This window comes from Xenopus tropicalis, chromosome 2, assembly GCF_000004195.4.
Source record: "Xenopus tropicalis strain Nigerian chromosome 2, UCB_Xtro_10.0, whole genome shotgun sequence".
Lineage (NCBI taxonomy): Eukaryota > Metazoa > Chordata > Amphibia > Anura > Pipidae > Xenopus > Xenopus tropicalis.
The window spans coordinates 61,888,886-61,912,634 of record NC_030678.2 but is presented as its reverse complement, the minus strand read 5'-3'; the positions used below and the strand labels follow the sequence as shown (position 1 = coordinate 61,912,634).

The 23,749-nt window shown below is 35.0% G+C and overlaps 1 protein-coding gene across 3 annotated transcripts in view; it reads left to right on the top strand.

Annotated features, from left to right (window-relative positions):
- Nucleotides 1-23,749, top strand: part of tafa3 (TAFA chemokine like family member 3) — a 190,724-nt gene that overhangs the window by 66,990 nt on the left and 99,985 nt on the right. For all 3 annotated transcript variants that reach the window (XM_031896814.1, XM_031896813.1, XM_031896812.1), the window contains one exon: nucleotides 9,029-9,144. In XM_031896814.1, the coding sequence (XP_031752674.1) occupies nucleotides 9,030-9,144 (115 nt within the window). In that variant the 5' untranslated portion in view covers nucleotide 9,029. The remainder of the gene's footprint in view (nucleotides 1-9,028; nucleotides 9,145-23,749) is intronic.

The window sequence follows — 23,749 nt, the reverse complement described above, 5'->3', positions numbered from 1 at the left end:
TAGGTGACAGGTTCCCTTTAAAATTGTTAATATGACAGATTCAGGTACAGTAGTCAGATGCAAGCAGAATGCATATGATACATGGCAATTCACAAATAGATGGAGGTTTTAAGCAGACTTTATTTGCTACTTACAAACAGCCTCCTTTACCCTTTATTATAAAATTCATGCTCAAATTGGTTTTAGATAAAATTAATATTGCACTTCAGAAGTACACACTCACCAGAAGCTGGGTAATAAGCAGGTGCCACTTTTGCCCTATACTGCCATGGTGTCACTTGTAATTAGTGTATATTTAACCAAGTGAAAAATGCCCCCCATGGACAATGAAAGTATTATCAGTTAGGGGTAACTCCTGCTGTTTTATCAAATAGTAACCTATGGCAATGCCCTCCCTAGAGCTTATTAAACATAGCATTACAAGCTTCACTTTCCAGGCCTGACTTTCTGGTGCAGCTAAGCAAAATGTCTGTTCACTCACTGCATTGTCAAGGAATGGCTTGCCCCTCAACCCAAAAGACTGTTTTATATCACACCATAGGAATAGTCGCAAAACTCTGGGTGTTCCCCAGGTGACTTCTAAAATATGCGCAAAATACATGTTGATGTGGTGCTTTAATAAGAGTTTAAAAAAACAACAAGAAGAATACAATAACAAGATATTTTCTGAGCAAATCCTTTGTTAAATGACAAAAGAATGTTTTAATATATCTGGACAAAAAAATGTAGCAAATAAAAGTTTTACAAACTAGCAAAGTCCCTCATGACTGCTTGATGCATTTATTCATTTACATTCAGGCCTGTATTACATTACGGATGCTTCTTTTGTAGAAGCACAGATGAATCATTTCTAGAAGAAAGAATATATCAGAAAAGCAATGAAAAATGTTTTATATATAAGCATTTTTCCCATTTGCACTTTTGGATGATTGAAAGCAAAATTGCTGATTGTAAACGTACATTAAATATACAATAAATACAAAATCCTAAAAATGAATATATTCTTGTTTTAGCTTTATTCCTACAAAAAGTAGTGTTGCATTGATGTCAGGTATTTCTGCATAATTGCTTGTTGATGACACTATTGAATTTTATACTTTGGACCAGTGGTTCTTTTGGGGGTCTGAGATATCAAATTCTAGAAGGCTTAAATTGATCAAATTAGCTGATCAATCTGATTCATCTGATGAAATCTGCAGTATTCCTTTTATGATCTCTGATGAATCTGTCCTATTTTTTGTCAGGAAATGTAGCCCTAGCATGCTAATCACTTGACCTGTCCTTTGCTAATACAGTTGTAATATAGAACACTAGGGGGCCTATTTATTATACTGTGTAAAATGAAATTTGTTGAAAAAAAAATTATGTAAAAAGCTGTGTACAATAAATGGAGAAGTTCACCGTCCAAATGCCAGATTTTACATGGTTATTTTACATTCTGGTAGAAGAAAAAATGCTTAAAAAATTACACCAATTTTATGGCGTCGAAGCTGTGTGGCAAATTTTGTTGCTGTCTTTTACAAAACATAATAAATCTGGCCCAAAATACACTCAACAGAGCACTACTTTGAAAAAAATGCTAAATTTAATTTTAACCCATTAAGCAACACGATTCGGCCTTAGGGGCCTTCATCAGGGGAACATGCAAAAAAGGGGGACTTGCAGGTAACTCACACAGTCCCGAGGTAAGCAATATATACACCCAGTCCATTTAGAACTAAGTGCGCCAAAACTCCAGCGTTCCATTCCAATGTCGCTCAGTTCAGAGAGCGTATGTGTAGAAAAGTGTCACTTCCAATTCTGATGTCATCTCCTTAATTACCCATGCTGCTTCTCCATCTCTCAGTTTCAGTGTGTCTGTCATTGCCATGGTTAACTGTGCACGCAAAGATGGCATCCCACAGGCATAGCCATTGAAACCAGTCTGCCAAAGCTATGTACAGTCAAGAAGAGTACTGAGATTTAGTCACAGCTACACACAAGGTTAAACACATAGGTGCACCTTAGAACTATCATACAAACACACGTACCAATCAGGATTGTGAGCCATAAGTCACAATATTAAAAGATTTTGTGAGTACAACTTCATGTTCTATATACAAACTAACAGGATACCTTAACCTTGAATGTCTAGTATAGATATAGGCTATTGACATGGCTACTCTTACAGAAATCAAATTGAGTGAATTTATTGTTCATTAATATGCAGACATTCAGGTGGTCTCCTACAGTGAGCACCCTTTCCCATTTATGTTTTTTGGTGTGCCAAATATGCCTTTTGTAATATAGAACACAACAGTATATGTCCTTTGGCATTCATTTAAATTCTCATTTATACTTTTTTTTGGGAAAGGTCTGTGTTTTTTACTTTGTCATAGAAAAATGCACATGGAGCATTTCATACAGGCTGAATTATTATTTTTATTTTAAGCAGACCATCCTGCTTTTCTGGCAAGTTCTTATTACATGCAGCTATAGGCTGTTCCCTGATTTTCTCTGTTCCCATAATATATTTAATGGCAATTGAATAGTATGATAAGATAGCTAAACTGAGTAGCAGTACCCCTATGGCTGCAGCAAAGCAAGAATACCTTAATCAGTCATTTGCAGGTAGAATTTACTGTATATATACATCTAGTTGCTTTCTCAAATTTACAAAAAGACTTTAGACTGATTAGCACAAGATGGAACTTGAGGTTATTCCTGGGGTATTCTTTTACCTGGACTTCAGTCTTTAAATCAATTACCAAAAAAAAAAGTTGTGTTAGCCATATTAGGGATCAAAGTTGTAAATGTGGCTCTAGTTAAGTGATTGAGCATTACGTGCATAAAGAAATTTTTTTTAGTTTTATAGCAATATTTTAAATTTGCAATGTAATAATACATTGCATTGCAATATGATGACTTTTGGTTTTCATATTGTATGTGTGGCTGATGATTAGAGCAAATGGAAAAATTAAATTAAATGGATTAAAGGCACTAAACACAATGCATTTTTTTAATTTGATGTAACAATACCTTAATATTTTATAAAGTTTGATTTGTAGCAATAGTGAGAACAAAATGCAAAATCTAGAAAAAATGCTTTCCATCACAGTAAATGGAATGTTCTGTTAGCATGGCACAACGGCTCAGCTTTCAGCTGAAAACCTGCCCATTTGCTATTTATGGCATTTCACCCCAAAGCAAAAAACAAGGTACATTTTAATATGATTTCGGTCTAATTTTTTGAATCATTCTGAAAGTGCTTGGACATAGTGCAATGCTGTATTTTACTTAAATCATCACTTTAAATACAGTACAGTTTGCTAAATGTTTGTCTTGTATACTGTACCTTAAAGATTTCAGTGGAGGAAGCCTGACATTTCTTTCCCCTGCTGAGCCAGATGGACTTGAATCATGTTCAAGAGCTTTTTCCTACTGTCTGCTGGGAGGCAAATTCCCTTACAGTATGTTATAATTGTCATCAAAATAAAGAGATATGCTTTGGCACATACTGTAAAGTATGACCATTAAATCCTAATATTGTGTTTAAGTCTTACAGCAGTCAGCTGTTGCAAACCTTTGGGAGTGTATAAAAAGGACTGAGATCACTGTACTACAATTGATAATTGTCACTCGGAAATGTGTGTCTGAATTATGTCTTCACTGATCTGGTCCCTCTCTAGTCTCTGAGGTAGTAGTAAAGCTGACCGATTATTTAAAGAAGCTAAGCATTTATTTTAGGTATGCACTGAATCCATCATATTTGGATTTGACTAAATACAGAATCCTGCAAAAAAGATTTGGCTACTTATTTGAATTGTAGCCCTTGTTTCAATAAATTCAATACTGAGTGCTAGTGATGAGCGATTTTTTTCGGCAGGCATAGATCTGCAGCAAATTTCAGCAGTTCGTTATTAGTAAATTGTTTTGCATAGAGTAAGCGAAAATCTGCTGCAAAAAATAAGTCAAAATAGGTGCAATTGTGTCAAAATGGGCGCGGTTGCATCAAAATAGCCGCGGTCACAGGAAAAACATGATGCGCGTGACACCCGTGGTTTGAGAATTTTTCGCCATTGAGCTAATTTTGCTGTACTTTCACAAATTTTTCGGCAAAATGGGACAGATTTGCTCATCACTGCTGGGTGCAAGTCACCATGTTTTGTATCGACAATGCAGCATTTTCCCCCTACTATTTTCAGAATACAGGAATTGGATCCCTAATCCGGAAACCAGTTATCCAGAGAGTTATGAATTACGGAAAGACCATCTCCTGGAGACTCCATTATAAGTAAATAATTCTAATTTTTAAAAATGATATCCTTTTTCTCTGTAATAATAAAACAGTACCTTGTACTTGATGCCAACTGAGATATAATTAATCTTTATTGGAGGCAAAACAAGACTATTGGGTTTGTAAATTATTTAAATGATTTTTAGCAGACTTAAATTGTGGAAATCCAAATTATGTAAAAATTCTGGATAACAGGTCCTATACCTGTAGTTGCAGACTTAGTTCTGGGGAATCTTTAATACAACTGCACTTTGTATTTATTATTATACTTTGTATTTATTTTTATTTATTATTGTAATGATGCCGTGTTTGTTCTATTCATTTATTATGCAGCTCAACAGTGCTGCATACATAAGTAGTGATATATAAATAAAAATAATAATGCATACATACTGTACATACAATAAATGAAAAAAATTGCTGTGGTTTTCAAAATCAAAATAGGCACGTGCCTGTCAAAATAGGCACAGCCATGCCAAAAAATGTTGCGCACAACAAAAAGATGGTATGACACCTGCATTCTTTTTGCAATTTCTTAAAATTTCCTGTAGTTTTGCGCATTTCCGGAGAAGCGAAATTGGACAGATTCACTCATGACTAACAACAGGCAGTTGCATATATGCCAGTTTCTTTTATATATCACTTAATAGCTATTACTGATACTGGGGAAACTTCTATTTTCACTCAAGTATAGGACAGTGGCCCAAAGGTCCATGGGGACCTGCTCTTGTAATTTCCTAATTAAAGCTTCTACTGTGTTCTAGTAAGATCAGCCTTCCTGGGGCAGCCAAAACAAATTAATGACTTTTTATTAAAACATTTCCCAGTGGGAATATACATTTCAGATTATTTGGCATAGTTTTTCTTTTTTTCATTGTCTATAAAATACAGTGAACATTTTCAGGGATTGTGCACATTTTTTTTAATTATACATGTTGCAAAGTCCATCACAGTATGAGGTTGCATTTTTGAATAATTTGTTAAGAATATTAGCATTTTCTTTTTCAGCAGGGAATATTTTCTTGGATAAGACAGAGAGCCTTGTTCTGCATGGCAGAGGAAGAAAGAAGCATCTCTTTTAAAATAAACTGCTTTGCGAACAGAATTGGGAGCAGTTAGTATTAAACTACTATAAAGCTGGTCCTTTTATTTAACAGGCCTTTGACTTAAAGGGGCAATTATGCTTCTGTTCAGCATATTGAGAGCTGGGATGTTCCAAATCGATTGTTAAGCCAAACTGAATCATGTGACACTTAGATTGTAAGCTCTATGGGGCAGTGACCTCCTTCCTACTGCATGGAACTTAATCTCTGTATAGTCATTCTTATTTATTATAACGCTTGTCCTTCCTGTGTGTACTTTTTACATTGTAAAATGATTTAAAAAGCTGGACAACTAAATGTAACAATTTATTTAATATTGCAATTTTTATAAAAATGTAATAGGCATTTTAGGGTTCAGAACTGAGCCACATAATTTGTAGGGCTTGGAATTTAGCCAAACCTAAAATCATGAATTCAGCGCATCCATATTTGTCAGGGATGATTAGTCAGAATCTCCTTCTCAGATAGAGGTGATTTCAGAGCCTGATTTCTGATCTGGGCTCCCCGAGGCCGCCCCATTGCAAAGGCAAATGTACAAACATCATATATAATCAGCATATAATGGATAACTGCCTTTCACTATCTACGGCACTATAGATACTATGGCGTATGGCATGTAGAGTTGTTAATGCTTTTGATATTTGTGGCAGGTTAGCACATCTAACCACACGCACTCATATCATCAACAAAACACATTGCTTTTTTCTAATGAGTGCAGTTAATATTACTCCAAAGGGGAAAATTATCACAGTATCTGATACATATGAGAAAGAGAAAGAGAGAAAAAAAAAATATATACAGGTCCTTCTCAAAAAATTAGCATATTGTGTTAAAGTTCATTATTTTCTGTAATGTACTGATAAACATTAGACTTTCATATATTTTAGATTCATTACACACAACTGAAGTAGTTCAAGCCTTTTAGTGTTTTAATATTGATGACTTTGGCATACAGCTCATGAAAACCCAAAACTCCTATCTCAAAAAATTAGCATGTATCAAGGCACCTCAGTGGGAAGTCTGTGGGAAGGAAAAAGTGTGGCAGAAAACGCTGCACAACGAGAAGAGGTGACCGGGCCCTGAGGAAGATTGTGGAGAAGGACCGATTCCTGACCTTGGGGGACCTGCGGAACCAGTGGACTGAGTCTGGAGTAGAAACATCCAGAGCCACCGTGTACAGGCGTGTGCAGGAAATGGGCTACAGGTGCCGCATTCCCCAGGTCAAGCCACTTTTGAACCAGAAACAGCGGCAGAAGCGCCTGACCTGGGCTACAGAGAAGCAGCACTGGACTGTTGCTCAATGGTCCAAAGTACTTTTTTCGGATGAAAGCAACTTTTGCATGTCATTCGGAAATCAAGGTGCCAGAGTCTGGAGGAAGACTGAGGAGAGGGAAATGCCAAAATGCCTGAAGTCCAGTGTCAAGTACCCACAGTCAGTGATGGTCTGGGGTGCCATGTCAGCTGCTGGTGTTGGTCCACTGTGTTTTATCAAGGGCAGGGTCAATGCAGTGACCTGGCACCTGCTCACAGTGCCAAAACCACTAGTAAATGGTTTACTGACCATGGTATTACTGTGCTCAATTGGCCTGCCAACTCTCCTGACCTGAACCCCATAGAGAATCTGTGGGATATTGTGAAGAGAAAGTTGAGAGACACAAGACCCAACACTCTGGATGAGCTTAAGGCCGCTATTGAAGCATCCTGGTTCTCCATAACACCTGAGCAGTGCCACAGGCTGATTGCCTCCATGCCACGCCGCATTGAAGCAGTCATTTCTGCAAAAGGATTCCCGACCAAGTATTGAGTGCATAACTGAACATAATTATTTGAAGGTTGATTTTTTTTGTATTAAAAACACTTTTCTTTTATTGGTCGGATGAAATATGCTAATTTTTTGAGATAGGAGTTTTGGGTTTTCATGAGCTGTATGCCACAATTATCAATATTAAAACACTAAAAGGCTTGAACTACTTCAGTTGTGTGTAATGAATCTAAAATACATGAAGGTCTAATGTTTATCAGTACATTACAGAAAATAATGAACTTTATCACAATATGCTAATTTTTTGAGAAGGACCTGTATATATATTGGGCTCACCCCACTAAACACTTTTAAACCATTAAAAAGGGGAGCAAGAAGGTGTGACTACAAAATTCATACTGACAAGGACAAGAAGTCCTCAGCACTACCTCTGCATTATGAATATATTGAGGACACTGAGAAATTTTAAGCTACTAAAAAAAAAGGCAATATATGTAAAATATGGAAAAACAACACTTGTTTTGTATAAAGGGGAGCATAAATGTGCTTTCATTTAACATATACATATGTATATATATATATATATATATATATATATATTAAAAAATATATAATAGAACAAAGATAAATAATATTGCACAAATACTTAGAATAGATGCAATAAAAATGTAAAAGTCTATGGGGCCCATTCATGATAGCACAATTTTTTTTTCAGAAAATATCCTATTTTAATAATAATAATAATAATAATAATAATAATGTTAAAATTGCACAACTTTTTCATGGTTTTGGTTAACTTCCGAAAAAGTCGTATTTTTAGCAAAGACTACGACCATTTCGGAATTCATTCAAGCTGGGATCGTGACTATCTTTTGGCCAGGTTGGATCCGTACAGTGCCATTGAGTCCTATGGAAGCTCCAAAATCATGCGTTGAAGTTTCAAAGCCAAAAAGATTTTCACGCCGTTTACGATTGTTCAGATCTGAAAATATATTTTTTCTCTTTTGGGTTGCACTTAGTTTCTTGACTGAACACAGTCTTGCATGGTTTTTCATTGTTTCAGCTAAAAATCTGTATCATCAATGCTTCCAAAATTGTTTTATACCTTTACAGAGAACAATATTCAGAAATTTTACCATAGAAAGTTTGTAATTTCGACCATAATTGTGTTTCAAAACTGTATTCCGGGTGTTCCAAGGACATATTTTCAGTTGTCCAGATGTGTAATTGGAAATCAATGCATTTGGAAGGACTTTTTTACCCAGTAGCTGCCAGTAATAAGGCTCTTCTGCAGAGCTCTATGTTGGAGCATCAAGAAGTTGCAATTATAAATACTGCACAGAGATGAAGGCTGGAGCTTTGTTTACAGCTAAACGACTTCACAGGTCACTTGGACTGGGATGATTTGTTCTGTTGCTGTTAACTTTTTGACATGGTTGTTTTGTAACTAATTATTTATAGCTAAAGCATCGAGTGTGTAAGATTGCAAAAAAAGGGACTTTTCTGGCGACATAAAATCTTGTGTTTAATTTTTTTTTTTTGCTTTTTTAATGCTTCTTATTATTAGTGTTGGTGAATCTCTATCCCAAATATATATTAAACCATGTGTAATTCACATGAAATATAGATTTCAAGGCAGTAGGCCTTGAATTGCCTTTAGTCTGAAATCTAAAATATATCCGTAAAATAGGCTGCATTATTAACCGAGTTATTAGCCAAGTTGATGTCAAATTATAAACTATAAATATGTATGTTATGCATGTTATGTTTTGGATGTTGTCACAGGTAGTCAACCATATTTTAAGGGTTATGGTTTTTCTTTTAAGTCAAGTTCATATGATTGACTGCCATATTCTCTTTCTCCTATCCTTTATTCCTCTCTTTCAGAATGGGTAGAAGAGATATACAAAGCATCATTAGATGGGCATTAATTCTTACACTCTGCATTTTAACTCTATGGGGAAGAATAACAGCAGCATCGTCACACCACAGAATTCATTCAGGTAGGACACATAATACTATTCTATTTATGCTTCGCAAAATCTGAAGGGATCAGCTATAGACATGTGAAACATTGAACCCAAACCATCTCTTTAGACCTCCCCATGGTGTTGTATTGTTTGGAACTTTTATCTGCCATTTGAGTTTTTTTCATTAACAGCCTTTAGATGTTTGCCAATCAACTTTTTAATAACTTTTTAAGTAATGTAAAAGCATTGGACAAATACTTTTATGGCAAAATTATAAATAGCATGTAAAGACCATGGCATAATAGATGTAAAACAAGATTTTCATTATGGTGTCATTATCTCTTTAATATATTTTTGGAAAAAACAAAATAGTTTTTATTCTACACAGTGTACTCCTAATACAATTGGACTGTTACTGCAGAAGGGATGAACTTTAGGGCAGTATCATGGAACAGGCAGTTACATCTTTGATTTTCAGCTATGGAGTAATAGCCAGAGACAGGTCAGAAGCACCAATAGTGCAGAAAATATAATTAGGTGCTCTGGGGCCCATTGCATGCTGCAATAAAACTGCTGAATTATTTTTCAGACACTTCTATTATAAATGTCACCCAAATAAAATATGTTTTCTCTCCCTCTCTCTGACCCTATTTAATGATAAGAAGAGATAAGGGTAGCATGAATGCAGTAGGAGGAGTAATAAACAATGAAATGTTTCCAAAATAAACCATATCCCCTGCCACTGTAAATTTAATAGTATTATAGAACACAAGTACAGGGCTGCAGGCATCTGGAATTATTTATTGGATGAATTTGGCAACAGATTCAAACAGCTCTGAGGGCGTACCTTATTGTGTACTTCCTCTATGAATCAGATCATTTTGTGTTGTGTCATAGACTGGATATTTAAGTCAAACTAATGTGCTATGATAGGAACTCTCTAAAATAAACAAATATAGTGGAGTAAAATGTCACTTAAAGGTATTTATAGAACTTGCTTTCCTTGTCTTAACAGTGTCATATATGTAAACATACACTACTGCCAAGACAAAAAGTTCTTGAAGAACATAAATAAATAAACATACAAATAAAACAGATAAACAGTTGATGACTAGCCATGACTAATCCTTTCTCAAAGATAATGCTAGCTGCTAGGGACAGTAATTCGTTGAACAATATAATTATAAACTCATTAGAAATTTGAAAAACAATGTAGATCCCAGGAACCAAGCAACCTCCATTTGGTGAAGGATCTCAACAAGGCAGGCTTAGCATTATTCCTAAATATATGTGCCAGAAAAGAGATGCATGTGATGTTGTGTTCAATTATTGACAGCGAGGGAGGGAGGGACATAAAGAATATTTGGGAAGTGCAATACATTAAAGGAAAACTATACCCCTGGAATGAAAACTTAACCAACAGATAGTTTACATTATGTTAAGTGACCTATTAAAGTATCTCCCCAAACTGGAATACATATCAGTAAAAATTGCCATTTTACATGCTTTCCCTTTAGCCACCATTTAGTGATGGGCTGTGTGCTCACATGACCAAAAATAATGATGCTCTAGCTGTAACAGGAAATGGCGTGGAAGCAAAAGACAGAACTCCGTCTATTAATTGGCTGATGGGGCCTAGCATGTATGTGTGCCTTGGCATGTTTGTGTGCACTGTGATCCCACGGTACAGCCCTTAATTATTAAAATGGCAATTTTCTATTCAGGATTACCCAATAGCACATACTACTAAAAAAGTAAATTTTTATGAAAAAAATATTTACTTAGATGAAGCAGGTTTTTACGTATGAGCTTGTTTATGCAATATATTTTTATAGAGACCTACATTGTTTGGGGGTATAGTTTTCCTTTAAGTGATTGCTATACAAGTGGCATGAAGGTGGAGAATGCAATAAACTCAAATTCTATATTGCTACTCTCTAATGCAGTGTAATAAGATAAAAATGTAATTAAAATTCACGGTGTCACAAGATATTTAGCCTTGCTTGAGTCTCCTTGCTGCCTAGGCAACTGTAATTTAATTATTTGTTCTTAAACAAACAAATATGGTAAAAACAAATCTTTCTGACCCCAAACAAACAATCAGAGCCCTATACAACCTAGTTATAACCACCCATCCCCCTAAGGTCAGGTCATAAACTAAAACCCAGGGCAGTAAATAAGCACTTACCCATATCTCAATTAATCAGACTTTCCAAAACTCACACAAGTAAGCTATCCATGGCCAAATGCCAGTTTGCCTTTCATGGGCCCCCTAACCCTATTACCATGATCCCCCTGCTGCCCAGATAGCTCAAGCAGTGTTTAGCATTTATAAAAATGTGATTACAATTTTACAGTAATTTTGTCAGGACCCCCTGCACAGTAAATTTAACATACGTGACTTATTGCACTGCCTTTTAAGTTCATATTCTTCTTATTTTAAAATGCGGTTCCATATCCATTAATACATAGAGTTTTTTGGCAGAACAGAATAGATGCAGTCCAATAGATTTAAGCCACACTGTACACTAGGGTGTGTATATATTAACATTGGAGACAAACATCACTGGTGATGTTGCACATAACAACCAATCAGATCTTTAATTTTGTTTTCTAACTTGACTGTTAAAATCTAATTGCTGATTGGTTGCCCTGGGCAAAATCAAGGTTAATATATGTGTCCAATATTAATAAACACTAGTGTTAGGGTGCATTACATATTTTATATCTTCTGTTCATCGAATATCTGCTGCATATCTGGAAATCATCTAACCCAGTCAAAAAACAGAGCTGAATACCAATGAGGCCATCACACATTGTCTAGCATATTCGTTCCAATATTGTCAGCCGAGTTTTTCCGAATCACTGCAGACTTATTTGTTTTTCAAGTTGTTCATACAAAAGTCAATAAAATTTTATTTGCAAACGCCCTTCTGGTTCTTTAACTCTAGAAAGAAACTAAAAATCAGACAACATAATGGTATTCTGTGGAGCACATCTACAACTGCAGGCCAGCTTATCAAATAGGGATCTGTATCATGTAATTTGTTGACAGAAGGGGGTGATGTAAATTCTGAGGAAGTTATATAAAAAAAATATATACAATAAGTTTAATTTTCACTTATATTTATTCAGTGTGCATGATGTGTAGCTTATTTAAGTATATAGCATCTCTTTTTATATTTTGAATTTATTTTAATGCAAACATTTTTGGGGGCTGCATTGGGTCAGTTTGTACAAAGAGAAGACTGTAATTTTTCTTTCCTAGTACAGGTATGGGATCCCGTTATCCAGAATTAGTTCAGAAGTTCAGAATTATGGAAAGGCCATCTCCCATAGTCTCCATTATAAGCAAATAATTCTAATTTTTAAAAATGATTTCCTTTTTCTCTGTAATAATAAAACAGTACCTTGTACTTGATCCCAACTAAGATATAATTAACCCTTATTGGAGGCAAAACAAGCCTATTGGGTTTATTTAATATTTAAATGATTATTACCAGACTATGGAGATCCAAATTACGGAAAGATCCCTTATCCAGTTTGTACAAAGAGAAGACTGTAATTTTTCTTTCCTAGTACAGGTATGGGATCCCGTTATCCAGAATTAGTTCAGAAGTTCAGAATTACGGAAAGGCCATCTCCCATAGTCTCCATTATAAGCAAATAATTCTAATTTTTAAAAATGATTTCCTTTTTCTCTGTAATAATAAAACAGTACCTTGTACTTGATCCCAACTAAGATATAATTAACCCTTATTGGAGGCAAAACAAGCCTATTGGGTTTATTTAATATTTAAATGATTATTACCAGACTATGGAGATCCAAATTACGGAAAGATCCCTTATCCAGAAAACCCCAGGTCCCGAGCATTCTGGATAACAGGTTCCATACCTGTAATACTGACATGGAGATGTTTCCATTGGTTTTCATAGCAGTGTATAAGTATCACCTTTATACATACACGAAGGGGCCCATTTATCAAAGTCCACATTTCAGACATTAAAAAGCACGATCCCAAAAATTCAGATAAAATATATTTTCTGATGTGCGCTAAAAGAGGATTGTGGTCGTACAAAAATATCGTGGTACGATCTGAAAGTTCTGAAATTTTCGTATCCGAACGATCGCAAAAGGCGCGAAAACTTTCTGACTTTGAAACTTCTATGCATGTTTTTGGAAGCCTCCCATAGGACTCAATAGCTGCAGCTCCAACCTGGCCCAAGGAAAGTCACAATACCGAAGTTTCGTACTTGCAACAAATACGATTTTGTCACACAAATTGTCGCAAAGTACAAAAAAGCAGCGCAAATTAACGAAAAAAATCACAGAAAATACGCACAGTTCTAAAACGTAGAAAAAATATGAATTTTTAGTATTCGGACACAATCGTACATTGATAAATGGGCCACTAAGTAGTCAATGCTACTACAATGCTACTACTTTTTTTTTCAAAATTCTTTCCAAAGATTACAAAAGAACAACATAATCTAGTTTTTATAAAAAGTTTGGGTTGTTCCAATGAACTTTAAAAAAGGTTCAGTCTACAAAAACAGTAGTACAGCTGCTAGATTTACATTATGACCACATGCGCATCACTCTGCCTTTTAACACACATGTGTGTACTTTGATGCGCACGCATGCGCATTCGCGTTCGGTCGCTCGGCGCATGTGACGTAATTTTGGCACCAAATTCAAATATTTAAAGTGCTTCCTGGTCTATGTTCATTGCCCAACGTAGGGTGTTTTCTTGTATTGAATTGCTCCGTTTTGATCCTTATCTATTCCTGACTATTCTCGTATTGCTGCCTGAACTGACCTTTGCCTGTTTTGACCTGCGTTTTGGTACTGCGCTGTCTGATCCTTGCTGACCCCGGCCTGACCTCTGACTACGCTGACTTGTTCCCCTTCTCCCTGTAACACAGTTCTGGTTCCCATGCCTGCTTAGAACTTTCTCCTTGGGTCTCTCATAATAAGACCTGGAGGCATCCGAGTAACGAAAGGGCTCCTCCTGACATGAAAGGTGGCTGTTATAGGTGGAAACGTGAGCCAAGACCAGACCCTTGGCGCCTGTTCTGAATTTTTGGGATACCGACCATGACAAAAAGTATCTTTAAATATAACGGTATTACACGTTTACCTGCTACCTACCGGTCTACACAAAAACGCTAAAACCATTTTCAACCATATTTATACTTTATTTTATTTATTATTTTTTTATTTATTATTTATATTGCATTTGAAATTGATGTGTATGTCTGCAGATTAAAGAACCGTGTTGACCCTAACCTCCCCCGTCCCAACCCAACCCTGGTTACCTTAGACATAAGTGGAGGTCAACACTTTACTAGAGAGGATAGGCATAGATAGAATGGGTGACACAGTGCTTAAGGGTTATGCCTATATAATGCAATTTGCATGTGTTCTCTGTGCAGTGATGGCATATTACTATGTGGGCTTACATTTAGCAGCAGTAAACAGATGTGTAATGGGGCAAAAATCAGTTTCATAAAGTCTTTCTATTAAAAAGTGGGGATTAGGATAATATTTAGGTAGAGCTAAGTGGGTTTATTTATTATTTATTTATTTATTGGGTTTAGGGCGCTGACACGTGCAGATTAGTCGTTCACCATAAATTTTACTACCGCAGGTGACTAATTTCCACAAAATGAATGAATATGTACAGTATATGAAAAACAATTGTTATTAATTGTTCTGTAAAGAAGTTCCACATTCTGGCCCTTTTATTATGCCACTGCATGACAAATACATTTATAAGGATGTTTGCTGTTTCAAAAGGATCACATTTTTCTTCAAGAACTCCATCAATTAATTACACTTCAAATACACTGTTGCAGTATACTGAATTTTACAATATCATTTTATTCAAGCTTTTTCACTAGACATAGTTTACAGTGGTTTGCAATAAATTATAACTAATTGGCTACTTACACATTTGTGATTTTATTGAAGATTTTGGATGGTTCATAGGAAACAGTAGACTTAAATGCTACAATGATAATACCTAATAATTATACAGTAGTGTATTAGAAATAATTTGCTATTTTGTGAAAAAAATATATAAATATTACATATTTGGATATATATTTCTACTTATGGGAATCCATTTTTGCTTTTTTGTTTAAGGAAATTTTCTCCATTGCGTTTTCAAACTTTATTTCGTTATAGAACAGTTTGCCAAATGAAATAAACTCATAGCAGTATATGTTTGAATGCAGAGTAACCCAAAACTCTGTTTAAATGTCCCATAAATTTTTTTGATGACATTACAGATTCTTGATAAATATAGGATACTGTGTAGATAAGGTAAGTGATTAGTGAAACCACATAGGAATATAAACTCCTTAGCTGAAATGATAGGTGGAAATAATGTCTTGGGCTTTCCTTAAAGGCAGTAAGCATTTTTAGAAACCCATTAACATTGATAATTCCATTATAAGGCAAAGTCCTTCACATCACTGAAGGTGAAATAATAAAGCCAGCTTGCTAGATCACCTTCTGAAACATATCTAGATTTGATGCTGAAGCATACCTTGGTGTATAGAGTGCTATGTGACTTCTAAAGGACAATGCCACATCAAAACACAGCAGGAAACTTATGTGCACTCTTAACATATAACCTATATTCATCTTTGTTCCTCTTTATCGATGGAGGATTTTAAATGTCCTGATTAGCAGTTCAGTATTAAATTTGACTTTCCACATTCAAAGTGTCTCTGCAGATTGGAGATTAAGACATTTTGAGATGAAACAGGGGAAAGCTTTGCTCCGGAATGACTCATCTTGAAATTAATTCCACACAAGCTGACAAGCTGTAATTGGTGCCAAGAGTTTGCATCTTCTCATAGGCCCATTAGTAGAATGTTGACAAGAACTTTAAATTGAACTCATTAGTGCTTATCATAGTAGTTCCAATGTATTAATAAGAACTCAGCATTATTCATTGCTTTTGTTTATGCATCTACAATTCACTTAAGAAGTTGCTTTATTTTTGTTTTATGTTGCTCTTGCATAAATAAACTCTATTTGATACACAGGAACATTTCTTTCCTGTACAGTCATTGCACGGGATAAAGAGGGACATGGAACCGTTTTAGTGTAGTAAAGGATAACTTGATCCTGTTAGTTCCACTGAACCTAAATCCTGAAGGTTTATCAGATCACTCCTAAAGTGCAACAACATCCTATTTTATGTTGAACAGTAACCCCATACACCAGTTTGTGTTTGCTGGGGGCTGACTAAATAGATAGTGTTAGGCTAAATGTTCATTTCTAATTGCAGTATGTCTAAGTTCAGGTTCCAAGCAAAACTTCTGTAAGATTTATAGAGCAGGGACAACATGCTCATACATATGTACACAACATTAGATGTTATTTAAGCTAGGATAAGATTAGTTAGAACTATATTAAAAGTAGAACAGCATTTTGCAGAAAAACAGGCAAAATATGCAAAAGTCTGGCAACTCATAGCAACATATAAGATGCAATATTGCCAAAATATGTCCCTTTCTTTCTACTGCAACAGCTAGGCTGCTCATGCATGCTCTCATCCTATCCCGATTTGACTACTGTAACCTGCTACTAACCGGACTCCCTAACTCCCATCTTTCCCCTCTACAGTCTATATTAAATACAGCTGCCAGAATTCTCCTCCTCTCATCCAGGAGAGTTCAGGCCCTTCCCCTGCTAAAGTCCTTATCGTGGCTTCCTATTAAACAAAGAATATGTTACAAACTCCTTCTCTTAACCTTCAAAACGCTCCATTCCTCTGTTCCTTACTACATCTCTTCTCTTCTGTCTCCGTACGTTCCTGGGCGACTCCTTCATTCCTCGCAGAGCAACTGCTTGGTTGCACCCCCCACTACTACTGCAGTTTCCCGCCTTAAATCTTTCTGCCTTGCTGCCCCTTACATTTGGAATGCCCTCCCTGATTTCCTCCGGAGAGAATCCTCCCTCAGTCTTTTTAAAACTAAACTTAAAGACTACCTTTTGGAGCCCAGCACCTGATCTGGGAACTAGCACTTATATTGTAGTGTCACCCACTGTGACCTACAGCACTTACATTTGGCTATTTGTGTCTGTAAGTTACCCTGCCATATAGATTGTAAGCTCTACGGGGCAGGGACCTCCATCCTCTTGTGTCTTTGACTCTTCACTTATTACAACTGTATCTTGTATGTATTGTTATACTTTGTATTTATCTATTATATTAATAACCCCCTGTAATGCATTAATGTATTCTACTGTACAGCGCTGCGTACATAAGTGGCGCTTTATAAATAAAGATAGACATACATACATACATGTTTGATTCTATTTAAAAATAAAATAAAATAATAACTATTATTTTCTTAATATAGGATACAGTACTGTATCAGAGTTTGAATATTATGCATAATCCCTATATCATTATTTTTAAAGACTTTATCGTCAACTTATCGCCTACAGGATTTGGTTTCCCCATACAATTACTACGTAAGAGCACTTAATAAATCTGTATACAAGCTACCAGTGCCTTTAAAAGGGAGATATTTTAATATCTAGAACTTTCAAGATATAATAGTTCTGTATTTTTTGTGAAAATGTAATCCATATTCTTTCATGACAGACACAACAAAATGAATGAGGCCCAATTCTTAATTGTTAATTTTTTGGTGAAATTGACCCTGAATGTGGGGTGTAAATGTGATATGAACTTAGAGTGTAAGCTCTGCTGAGACAGGAACTGATTTGAATGATAGACTGTAAAGTGCTGCATTACATGTAAATGTTATATAAAGAAATGGTGATACATATAAGTAATTTTCTTACCTTAGTTCCTAATATCTCCTTGTAATAAAAAAAAATACATTAGTTTTCAATGTCCAGATAAATAGTTTATTTAGTAACACACTTATCATCTGTAACTTCTGTCTCATTCATTTTAAAGTAAGCATTCAAGCTATAAAAATGAGTTACATTTGCTTTTTAACTTGTTTATTAATGACCTGGGGGTGGGCATAGAAAGTATTCTTTCTATTTTTGCTGACGATACTAACTTGTGCAAAACTATAAGTTCTATGCAAGATGTTGCCACATTGCAGAGCAATTTGACAATATTAGGAAACTGGGCAGTGAACTGGAAAATGAGGTTTAATGTTAATGCTCAAAGTGCAAATGTGCAAAGTTATGCACTTTGGTAGAAATAATATAAATGCGAGTTATACATCAAATGGTAGTGTGCTGGGGGTATCTTTAATTGAGAAGGATCTAGGGAATTGTCTTTCATAAGAGCATTAATTTATTACCCGTCTAGTAAAGAATATCATATTGTGAAATGCATAATTTTGTTCTTATTTATGCAAAATGATTTGGCATAAATACATTTCCCCTAAGTCAGTAGATGTAAAAGCATAAAGCAGATCTTGTTGTTGAAAATAAATATACCCTGATCTGCTTACACTCTGGAATGCTTGTCCTTTTCTTCATACAATAATACAAGTCATTCAATCAAGTTTTAGAAATACCAGATGCGTAAGATTTTGTTAACAACCTTATTTACTTTTCCTCCACTTAATGGGAGCTCCTGCAATGATTTTGTTTTTGGCTTTAGCTCGAGTATTCCCCTACAGTTATGAAATAATAAATAATTCATCACTTCTTATGGGCACTTTTAACACATGCCAAAGAGAGAAAGATATTTTTTAAGTAAGCTAATCAATACAATGTTTAGCATGCTATTACTTTTTAGGACCAGCACTGAAAGCTCAATATTTTATCCATTAGGATAAATGGATAACAGTGCTATGCTGAACATGTACCCTTGCTAGAATAATGCAGCTGTTTCAGAACTGCTACCATGTTAGAAAGGTTATTTATCCACATCGGACTTCAGTGGAGTTTGTATAGTTAATGTATCTAGTATCAATGTTAATGATACTATTGATAATATTGTCACCCCAATATTATCAAATATCTCCAACAATTAACTTTCTAAATCATTCTGCTTATTTCTACAACTCAATTGCTTTTAAAGAACGAAAGGTGGGGGGGGGGGGAGGAATGCCAAATGTTAGGAACCTGATATCCTGGGCCAGTGCTCATGTTAGCAGAAAACTGCACCAGCCCAGGGTACTTGGGAGCATGTGATCCTCTTCTTCCTTTCTTTAAAATCCCAGGGCTGAAGCATGGACCGTAGATTGAAAAAAGAGAGGCTTTTTTGTTAAAGTTCAGCTTTTCACTGTATTGTGTCTGTGCATCTGTCTGAAGTCAGAAAAAGCAGGAAGAAGATCACTTCTCACAAGTATCCTAGGCTGGTGTCGTTTTCTCATAACAGGATTACAATCACTGTGTGGTTCCTAACATTTGCCCCCCCCCCCCAGGTATTTAAGCTTTCCATCTCATTTAACTGACATTTGTTCTATTATTTTAAATGTAAATAGGCCCTAAAGCATCAATGGGTTCAATGAGGGTAAATTTAGTTTACTATAATGCCACACCAACAAAATCCTCTTTTTCTGCTTACTATATAATCTTATGTGTGTGGTTGCTAATGTAAAACCATCATGGTATTTCCACCGCCACAGTAACTCTGATTCAGAAAACCTCTAACTATTTTGCAACAGAAACTATTGTTTCCCCTTTCCACACTGCTGCATATACTATTAATCAGTAAGAAATTCTAAAGTCTCTGTGTAATTTACTTTAATTACGACTGTGTTTATTGCGTTTTAGGAATAAAGAGGAGCTATAATTAATTTGTCAAAGTTTTGCTTTTTCCTAAGTGTATAGTCTTGGTTTTATATAATTTCCACCTGAAGGATTTAATTACAGAATCTCCAAGATAGATATTGTCTTTTGCCAGACTCCTGTGCAGTTCTTTTGTGGTAACATGAGATTAACTATACGATGACCATATCCATTTTTTCTTCTCTGCGCCATTACACTGACAGAAATTGTTTAAGGTAACAAATTACATCATGCTATTAGGAATTCTGCTATGATTTTCTTAGCATCTGTAGTGCCTGCACAAATTTGTATGGTAAATATACTAATTTGTTTTGAAAGAAGCATACCATGCATACTCTTTACATTTGACTTAATTTAAAGACTATTTCCAACATCCATTACCTTTCTGTTAAAAATGTGTTTCCCTGGAGCAATTGTTGCCCTAGCTTTACCCAACAATATTTTAAAATATACTTTCTCCATGTATTTGTGCTCTCAGCAGAAAACCCTAAAATAGTTAATTCTATTAGCCATAACTAGGTCAATATTTATAGAGGGGTGCATTGAACTCAACATTTATATAGAGGAATATTTAGTATAACAAGCAACCAATCTGTACAGATGAGTTGCAGTCTATTTATTCTGCAAAATGACTTCCTCTCTCTCTTCCACAATCTGTATTTTTCCAGAATTAAGAATATTCAGTATGATATTGGGTCATACTGATGAAAAGGGAACTCCTTTCAGGGATTATTTATTAATAATGATATTCTTAGCGAATATTTTACTGACACTCTAAATTAAAGTCTGTATTGACTGAGCTGCCAGACAGTGTACTTATAGGATGAGCTATATCAAATCCCAAAGCTGTAATTCAGTTTTGTCCATTTGTATATATTTAAGCAGTGTAGTTAGGATCAATTGCCGATATAAGAAACGAGTGAAGATTTGTCCAAACTGAATTGTTCTATTCTAAAATTATCTGGATTAGGACTAGCATGTCAATAGTAACAAATTTAAAACTATTGAATCTATAGTCTCTGTACATTTTCTGTCATGTTCATGAGAAATAGCATACCACCCAAATTACCAGCCTAAAAATTATCCTATCATGCTTATGTGTGTGCATCTAGGTGATATATTAGCATCCTAAAACTCCAAGCTCACAAATGTAAGGAACTTGTGCTATTATCTAGTATCAAATTATGTGAAGTAAAAGGTACTAAAGATTGCTGTCCATAGCCTTTTGGTTATTACTTTAATGTTTCATGTTCTTCCGTTGTCAATTAATTATATTTTATGCCTCTTTACTACGTTCTCACCATTGTGCAATAGATGGACAATATAGACAGAGCCCCATCAGAGACAGAATTTTACCACTGGGCTTTTGTACAAGTATAAGATCCCTGACCCCACAGTACTATATTTAACATTTCCAAATATTGTTTTTTAGGGCCTTGACAAAGATTGAACCGCACCACAGTATGTCTTGTAGAGGTCTTGTATATAAGGATGCCTTTTAAGGATGCTTTTAAATATTTTAGTCCTACCTTGAAGGGAATGTCTTTTTAGAAATGTCTTACCTAAGCCAACATTAAATAGTGTAGAATATAAGCAGAGAGTGACAGTGAGTTAATGTACTTGAAATATTATTCATTTGATGCAGCAAATAATTGGGAATTCTAAAGAGAATACGCCCATTTACTCTGAAGTTCAAAAACAAACAAACAAACAAAAAAAAAACATATTCCTCAAACTCAAACCTTCAGTCACATAATTTTTATATTAGTATGCTGGTTGAGAAATTATTCAGTTTATGTTAATTTTCTTTGTGAATTGCTGCAAGTAAATTCCTGGCATCTTTTCTGTATATTATCTGATTTGCTGAAAAAATCATAATAATGACTACATCTAAATATTGCAGTGTGTATACTATATCATTTACAGCACGGTGCTTGCATCCCTATTAATTCCATTGAGCTATATATTTTTCTGTTGTTATCAACAAACAGCACACAATGCATTTAACCATCCAAATCTTCCCAAGAGCATTCTTTATATTTTATGTATTTGTATTCTTGAAAAATTCCAGCTTTTACCCTTGAGCTTTTGGAAGATAGAATCCATAATACTCATGACAGTGGTTGTATATCCTTCCCTCTAAAAAAACATTCTAATCTTTACAACAACAGTCAAGGTAGAACAGCTTGTCTTGTCTTATGACCATGCATCAAAACTCTATCCACAGCGGACCCTTGGGAACTAGCTTTCCAGAGTCCACTGGGCACAGACAGCTGGCAGCGTGTTCTGTGCACTGTGCGTGCTTTTGCATCTCACTAATGTGTTTCTGAGCTAGACTTTCAATCCACCATGAAGATTAGACAAATGCTTCCTGGGCTGCCTTTAATGTCTTGTTAGACAAGAAAACAGTAAAAAAAAGAATCATTATGAATAATAAGGGTGTTCTATGCTTACTAGGTTACCAAACCTACAATCTGTCCACCCCAACATTTTTCTTATACATATGTTTTTATCAGAATTAATGATAGTAGAGACATTAGTTTATATCAATTTTTATTTAGTTTATTGTTATAAACTATGAAACAAAATCAAGTCAAAATAGATATAAAAGGAAGTAAAGGCATGGTATCCCTTATCATGAAACCTGTTAGCAAGAAAGTTCTTAATTATAAGAAGGCCATCTCCCATAGATTCCATTTTAAATGTGCAAATTTCATTCCATTTGGAAATAATCATGATGTTTTTAAATTTGTTTGCTTTTTTTCCTGTAATAAAAAACAGTAATTTGTCCTTGGTGTTATTTAAAGGAAAATTATACCCCCAAACAATATAGGTGTCTATAAAAATATATTGCATAAACAAGTTCATATGTAAAACCCTGCTTCATCTAAATAAAACATTTTCATAAAACTATAGTTTTTTAATAGTATGTGCTACTGGGTACTCCTAAGTAGAAAATTGTCATTTTAAGAATTAAGGGCCGCCTCCTGGGATCATAGGATTCACAGTGCACACAAACAAGCCAAGGCACACATACATGCTAGGCCACAACAGCCAATTAATGGACAGAGTTTTGTCGTTTGCTTCCACACTTCTTCCTGTTACAATTAGACCTGCATTATTTCTGGTCATGTGATCTCTGAGGGAGCACACAGCCCATCACTAAATGGCGGATAAAGGGAAATGAAGCAAAAGGGCAATATTTACTTGCCAGTTTGGCAAGATTCTTTAATTAGTCACATAACATAATAAAAACTGTTGCTTAATCATTCATTCTGGGTGTAAAGTTTACCTTTAAGTTGCATAAATTCATATTGATGGTAAACCAATCCTACTGGGTTTATTTGATGTTAAATGTTTTTTTATACTTTAAGGCATGGTAATCCAAATTTTCTTATTTTCCAAATAAGTCAAATTTAAAAAATGGTTTCCTTTTTCTCTGTAATAATAAAGCAGTACCTTGTACTTGATCCCAACTAAGATATAATTAATCCTTATTGGAGGCAAAACAAGCCTATTGGGGTAATTCAATATTTAAATTATTTTTACAAGACTTAAGTTATGGAGATCCAAATTATGGAAAGATCCCTTATCCGGAAAACCCTGGGTTCCAAGCATTCTGGATAACAGGTCCCATACCTGTATATAAAACAATCTTTTGGTGTAACTACAAAACTATATTACTTGAATATTAGGTAGATTAAGCCAGTGTCTACATAAATCTGTTCCTGCTGAAACAAGTTTTATGCTCACAAATGTATGTGTAAGTTCAAAGAAAAATGCTGTTTCAGGCATTAACATCAAGGTTCTTTTCTGCTTTAAGGAAATATAATGAATGCTTAAACCTGTTTAAAGTCTGTTTAAAGGCTAAAACTTACATCTGTATTA